The 7405-nt window shown below is 41.1% G+C and overlaps 1 protein-coding gene across 1 annotated transcript; it reads left to right on the top strand.

The window, feature by feature from the left end:
* The first annotated feature begins 2175 nt into the window (after positions 1 to 2175).
* On the top strand, positions 2176 to 4388 carry LOC120969149 (uncharacterized). The gene is made up of 4 exons (XM_040396245.1): positions 2176 to 2521; positions 2616 to 2785; positions 3628 to 4204; positions 4303 to 4388. The coding sequence occupies exons 1-4, from the start codon at positions 2176 to 2178 to the stop codon at positions 4386 to 4388; spliced, it is 1179 nt and encodes a 392-aa protein (XP_040252179.1).
* The last annotated feature ends 3017 nt before the right edge of the window (positions 4389 to 7405 follow it).

The following is a 7405-nucleotide window of genomic DNA, read 5'->3' as shown; positions in this document are numbered from 1 at the left end:
AAAGAGCGAATCCGACACGTGGGTCCCGTCTGTCGGGCTGACGTGGCGCGGGTTGACGGACGCCGTTAGACGGCGACAGACGGCCGTTTTCGCGCGCCCGTGTACTAGGTCTAGCCGTTCCCCAGCCCGTCGATTCAGTCCACCCCCTCGATTCAGTTTTCTCCCGCTCCAATGGCGACCAGCTCCGGCGGCGACGACGCACACGGAGTCGACGGAAGCGGCGACGGCACACACAGGTGATGGCGACGGCGGTGGTAGTACTTCAGGGAAGAAGCGGCAGTGCTTGCAATGCGGAGTCATCGGCCCCCACACCGATGGCGGCTGTGACCTAGATCCAGAGTCGGTGGCGGCGGCGATCCTGCCGCCGGAGCCTTGTACCGAGGAAGCAGCTTCACAAATTGGTCCCGAGGATTTGCTCCCGTTCGCCCCATCTTCAGCGAGGTAAATCTGAATCTTTGAAAATGTGTTCTTTCATTCTTTCCTTACTACTGGATCTGTTTCAGACATTGAACAAAGAATCTAGACTTATAATCATAGTGTAGGTCTGAATATTCATTTGTTGGTCATTTAGAATTAACTGTAGTCCTGAATTTTTGGAGAAAATCATATTGTAGGGTTCAGTTATGTTAGTAGTAATGTAGGGTTCTGAATTTTTGGAGAAAATCACACTGTAGGGTTCAGTTATGTTATTGTAATGTTAGTTGAATTGACATGCTAATTTTTTTATAGTGCATTGTAATGGTCAGCTATATTACGCCTGAAGGTATTCATTTGTATGTCTATGTTAGTAGTAATTTTAGGGTTCTAGATTTTTTATAGTGCATTGTAATGGTCAGCTATAATGGTCAGTTATGTTAGTAGAATTGACTTGGTAATATTCATTTGTATGTCTATTTTAGGCCTGAAGATTTATGGTCAATATATTTCCAGTTTCCTGGGAAGAAGTATGCTCTTGTTCAGATGTGTGAAAGAGAAATCACTTATGGTAGTTTGCTCTATGTAATGGTCAGCAATGGATATTGTAAGGATGACAGTCTTTGCTACTTGAAAGAAGAAGATATAGGGCTGCAAGGTGTTTGTGTCATCAAAGACAACATTGAAGTAGTTCACATGCTGAGAAAATTTGAGAGCACCCAGACATTGTCTCTAACAGTTAGAAAGAGAAAGCTAGTTATTAAAGAATCACCAATTGGAGAAGATGAAGAGGCTCAACAAATAGATGGAGAGCCACCTATTGTGTTTGCTGTTGTTGAATCAGGTGTTGTGCACAAAACAATTGATACACAGGAAAGCGTCAATTTTTTGCTACTCAAATCAGTTCCTCCTAACTGTCAGTTACATCTTGGGACACATCTTAACACTTAAGTAAGTGTCAATTTTGCTGATTTTCAGTTTGATATAGATGAGGAGGACCATGCAGTCAGTGAGGAAGAAATTCCTGTAGGCATGGACACAGATGATGATGAAGGTTCAAGCAGTGATGAAGATTTTGTAGTTGATGTGGACCTCTTAGATGCAGGAGAAGAAGAAGACTCAGATTCAGTGCAGTATGTAGAAGAACAGAGTGCAAAAAGGACGAAAGAGGAACCTGAGCTAGAGGAAACTATTTCTGAAATAAAGAGGAAGAGAGCTGAATACATGTGTAGTACACACTGTGAGGGGGCACAGATCCTGAAGATATATATGACATGGACCAGGAAGAAGATGATGAGGAGGCCCAAGAGATTCCAGTTCCTGAGCTTGTTCAGAAGAAGGCAAAGAGGCCAGGTCCTACAAGTAGGTCCCACTGTAGTGCTGGTCCAACCATTAATCCTGATTGGTTTCCATCTTCAGAAGAGGAAGATACATGCTTTGAAGCAGATGATGATGGCAATGAACCAATGTCCTTTGTTATCACCTCTGGCAAAAGGAGTAGAGCTAAGAAAAGACCACCTAGGGTCTGGTATGATGAGGAGAGGATGCATCCAGAACAACAATTCCAGCTCAAGCTTTGTTTCAAAGATGTTTACCAATTCAGAGAGGCTCTTGTTAAATTTGCATGTGAAACAACTTAGAAGATACAAATATCACGGAAACTGCACTGATAGGATAATAGTTTGTTGTGATGGAGATGGTTGTCAGTTCTACATGGTAACATCAAAGATAAGCAATGAGCCCACTTTCTGCATTAAGAAGATGAGGTTGGAGAACACATGTCCCACCCAGTCTGAGGAGACTAGGATTATCTTAAGGTGGCTTGGCAACAAAATGCTTGAAACTATCAGATCAGATCCCAACACTATCATACCTGTTATTGTTGACAAGGAAAAGAGGCAGTTTGGGCTTGAGGTTCCTAGGATGATGGCATGGAGAGCTAAGAAGAAAGCAAAGGATATTGTTCTTGGAGATCACAAGAAGCAATATAGGAGGCTGAGAGATTATTTGGAGACTATGAAGCTTACAAATCCTGGATCTAGGTGCATTGTCAGTACTGTTAGTGGCAAAACCAAAGAAAATCCTACTGTTGGACCAAGATTCCATGGTCTATTTTTCAGTTTGAATGCATGTTGTGAGGGCTTTTTGAATGGATGTAGGCCATTCATAGGTCTAGATGGCTGCTTCATCAAATTGACAAGTGGTGCACATAAGGGATGCAAACAACAATATGTACCCCATTGCCTTTGGAGTGGTTGGAGTTGAAGATACACCAAACTGGTCCTGGTTCTTAACACAACTCAAGTATGCTCTAGGAGGAAGTGAAGAGGGGAAATTTGGAAAGTACACATTCATGTCTGATAAACAGAAGGTTAGTTCATTTACTACATTTACTTGTTCATTTAGTTCATCTAGTTGTTCATTTAGTTGTTCATTTAGGTCATTTACTTGTTCATTTAGTTCATTTACTTGGTCATTTAGTTTATTTACTTGTTCATTTAGTTCATTTACTTTTAGATAGCCTCTTGTTGGTAGGTGTCGAGTCGTAACGCTTCTTGTCAACAAAATGAACCCATCAACCCTACTTGGTAGGTGTCGATTCGTAACGCTTCTTGTTGACACTTTGGTCTAGATAGCCTAGGGTGATCCATGTGGGTACAAAAAGCATAGGCATCATCAAAATGAACCCATCAACCCTACTTGGTAGGTGTCCAGTCATAACGCTTCTTGTCGACACTTTGGTCTAGATAGCCTAGGGTGACCCATGTGGGTACAAAAAGCATATGCATCATCAAAATGAACCCATCAACCCTACTTGGTAGGTGTCGAGTCGTAACGCTTCTTGTCGACACTTTGGTCTAGATAGCCTAAGGTGACCCATGTGGGTACAAAAATCATTTAAATTCATATTAAATTATTTAAATTCATTTTAAATCATTTATAATCATTTAAATACATATTAAATAATTTATAATCATTTAAATTCATATTAAATCATTAAACTCATATTAAATCATCTATAATCATTTAAACTCATATTAAATAATTTATAATCATTTAAATTCGTATTAAATCATTTATAATCATTTAATTTCATATTAAATCATTTTAGTCATTTAAATTCACATTAAATCATTTATAATCAGTTAAATTCATTTTCATGTAGGGTCTACTAAATGGAGTGACATCAGTATTCCCAAACTGCCATCATAGGTACTGTTTGAGGCACATTTATGCAAACTTCTAGAGAGCAGGATTCAAAGGAGAGGATTTGAAGAGATGCATGTGGATGCAGCTGCCTATGCTTACACCGAACATGACTTTATTTTGGTAATGGATAGCATGAAGGCTGAGTGCATTGCTGCTTGGGAGGGGATGTCAAGAATTCCTCCTAAAGCTTGGTCTAGGCATGCAGTGGATATTAATTGCAAAACTGATCTGGTGGTCAATAAATTAAGTGAAGTTTTTAATAACTACATTCTAGATGTAAGGAACAAGCCAATTGTCACTATGATCAATGGGATCAAGGACAAGTTTCTAGTGATGTTCCACCAGAAGAGGGAGGGTGGAAAATGTGCTAGATGGGAGATTGCACCAACCTATGCAGCGAAGTTGGAGATGAACAAGAAGTATGAAAGGGATTGCAAAGCACTGATAGCTGGCCAAGGACTTTTCCAAGTCACTAGTGTAGACAAGACCTATGCTGTTGACACAAACTACAGATATGTGGGTGCAAGAAATGAGACATCACTGGATTTCCTTGCAATCATGCTTGTTCTGCCATCTATAGGTCTAAACAGCTGCCAGAGGATCATATCAATGTGTTCTTCAAAAAATCAATGTACTTGGAGTCATATAAGCCTGTAATTTACCCTGTTCCTGGTCCAGATAGTTGGGTGAAAACTCCAACACCAGACATTGACCCACCACAATTCAAAGATGACAAGAAGGGGACAACAGAAGAGAAAATGTAAAAAGGAAAGTTTGAGCCACCTCAAGCAAATCAGACATCTAGGATGGCTACTATAACATGTGGGAACTGCAAGCCACAGGGACACAAGTACACAAGTTGAGGCCTGATCTGCAAATCAGGAGGAACAAGCACATGGTATTTTCAATTCGAAATTACTTGAGTGTTCATTTCTATTCAGTGATCATTATGAACACTGGTACGCGTCGATCCTAAACAAACGGTTTTTAACCCCTTTCCACGACGACATTTGGAACCGTCGCCAAGTGAGTGTGGGCGATAGGGGGGTCCTTCCCACACGACCCAGAAACCATCGGGGATATGCCCTCCTGGCACACACGCTTGGCAAAATGAGGTCGTGTGCGACTGGCGAGCGCTCAAATACGAAAATACGTACAGTAGAGCTAAAAAAATACAATTATATGGCGAAATTGTTTCCGGTCGCAAGTACATCCCACACAGTCAGTCCCCGCTAAACGTTTCTGTTCGTATGTACATCCCACACGGTCGCTCCAAGGAAAACGTTTCCATTCACAGGTACATCACACACAATTTTCCCGTTAAATCCTTTGCGTTATTGAATGTATCACACACGGTCCGTAGAAGAAACTGTGTGGCAAAGGCTGTCCATCACACACAATTTTTATGTGGTAAACGTTTGCGCAAGGTGGCCTAACGCAAACAGTTTTCAAAGGAAGTCGTGTGTGATTGTTCCTTAATCCAACACGGTTTATTCCTAGAAACTCTGTGTGTTGCCTCAGGTCATTGCCCACGGTATTTTTTTAACAACCGTTTGCAATAGCAAAACCCAATTAGCAGGCTAATTTGCCATTAGTAGGCTAATTATCTGATTATTCTTAATCCATTTATTAATCTAATTGACATTTCATATTAAGCACACAATATATTTCATTTCCATATTAAGGAAGCAGAATTTCATAATTGAAATACATCAGAGTACAACATGATATAGCTTCAGCACTCAGCTACCCCATTACACAACTGCACCAGCAGCAAGTTCCACATGCAACATGTAGAACTTTCGAAATTAACATCATAGACGGTATATAGACAGATGCATCTCATCTAGAAAACTGCTGAAGCGGAAGGCGAATATTGATCCTTCATTCATGTTGAAGGTCTTTGCAACTTTAGGCCAGTGCCTCTAGATGATTGACGGTCCGTCCTTCGTCCTCTTCAGAAACACTTCAATATTGAACCGTGGGTGTTGTATGAAAACCTTCCTCGCCTCTTGACCATAGAGGTGGTTTGAGAGGTAATCATCAGTGAACTACTTTGGAAAGGCCTGAAAACAAGGATGTGCATAAATATCTTTCCTATATTGGAAATGGGGCAAATGAATAAAAAAAGGCAAGGTATAATAGTTAGTACCATCTTGTAGTGAACTGATGTCTTCTTCATTGTGCAGACAAAGATCTTGTTGTTTTTTGTCGCTAATTTCTTTATCCTAACAATCTTTCTGAGTTTCTTGATTTGATTGATATTCATGGACAACTCATTTCCCCATATGCAAAAAGGTTCAAACTGTGGGTCAAAACCTCTGACAGCAGGACCTACATGTGCAAGAGCAAATTATTAAAAACCAAAATATTAGAATGGTTCCTGCAATTGCACAATAATGTGCTATTAGAGAACGGACCATGCACGTGCTAACCTCGATTGTAAACCTCAGTGCCTCCCATTGTTTCCCTGCAACACATATAAGGTAGTTAGTCATGAGGTTAAGTAAGGGTTTGCATGCTATCAGTAAAATATGTTGATGAAAAATAAGTACATTGCAGATTCATCGGATTAATTAAAGCCACACGAAAAACCCATTTACCCAAACCAAGCATGATTAACAACTAGGAAATATAGCACTTGTATATGTTTCTAATGTATTAAGTGCAGCCAAATTTGATTTATTCCTCACATGCACAACAATACAAAATTCTACCCACGACAATTGGGCATCGCATTGCAGAATTGAACCAAGCGGTTAACTAAACACCACAACAAATGAACCAAACATTATCTGAGCACCACATTGCACAATATAACATACTCAGAATAAAAGATCAGACAGTTAACCAAACAGTTAACTACAACCAATTGTAGCAATTTATTCCTCACATGTATTTACTACAGCCAAATACAATTTATTCCTCACATGGTATACAATAACAGAATGCACCCACAACTATTGAACATCGCATTGCAGAATTGAACCAAACAGTTAACTAAACACCACAACACAAATGAACCAAACGTTAACTGAGCACCACATTGCACAATGTATAACCAAACCAAGCATGCTTGACAACTTGGAAATATAGCAATTGTATTCGTTTCTCATGTATTTTGTAAAGATAAATTCGATTTATTTCTCACATGAAAGACAATACAAAATTGCAGCCTGAAGAATTGAACATCGCATTTGTAGAATTGAACCAAACAGTTAACTGAAGACGACAACTAATTAACAAAACAGTTAATAAGTGAGCACCACACTGCACGACATATAGAACATATACACTAGAGCAACAGATTGCATGGTAAAATTAGATAGCAAAATTCACTAGAATTTGTGAAGGAAAGGCAGGAGCAGCACACGCAACGGGTAAACCGAGCATGCTTAACCAGCGTAGCTAGCAAATGGCAAGGTGCTCCTCCAAGATCTGGGGGTCGGCACGAATGGCGGCCATCGCGACCTCATCCGCGCGTGCGGCCGCGATTTGCTTCTCCGCCGCCAAATGCTCCTTGAGATCCTGGCTATACTGCATGCACCATGGCTTAGGCCGGCGCTTATTTGGTGGAGGGGTCGGTGATTTGGGTGGAAGGTGTCGCGCTCGCGCCGGCGGTCGGGGCATGTGGGATGTGGAAGGAGGAGGAGGATGGGGGTCGGGTGTGGATTACCTGCCTGGGTAGACGAGGTCGAGCAGCGTGATGGAGGGTCGCCGACGAGGAGGCGGCGCTGCAAGCAAGGAGTGAAGGTTTCAACTTGGAAAGGAAGGCGGAAAG

Source organism: Aegilops tauschii, chromosome 7 (genome assembly GCF_002575655.3).
Source record: "Aegilops tauschii subsp. strangulata cultivar AL8/78 chromosome 7, Aet v6.0, whole genome shotgun sequence".
Classification (NCBI taxonomy): Eukaryota; Viridiplantae; Streptophyta; class Magnoliopsida; order Poales; family Poaceae; genus Aegilops; species Aegilops tauschii.
This window is presented reverse-complemented; position numbering and strand designations above follow the sequence as displayed.

Bases quoted from the DNA above. Each gene is read 5' to 3' on its own strand.
- LOC120969149 (XM_040396245.1), top strand. From the start codon at position 2,176: ATGAGGTTGGAGAACACATGTCCCACCCAGTCTGAGGAGACTAGGATT. The intron at 2,522-2,615 runs GTCTATTTTTCA...CAAATTGACAAG, and splicing joins TGTTGGACCAAGATTCCATG to TGGTGCACATAAGGGATGCA. The intron at 4,205-4,302 runs GTCTAAACAGCT...TTCCTGGTCCAG, and splicing joins GCTTGTTCTGCCATCTATAG to ATAGTTGGGTGAAAACTCCA.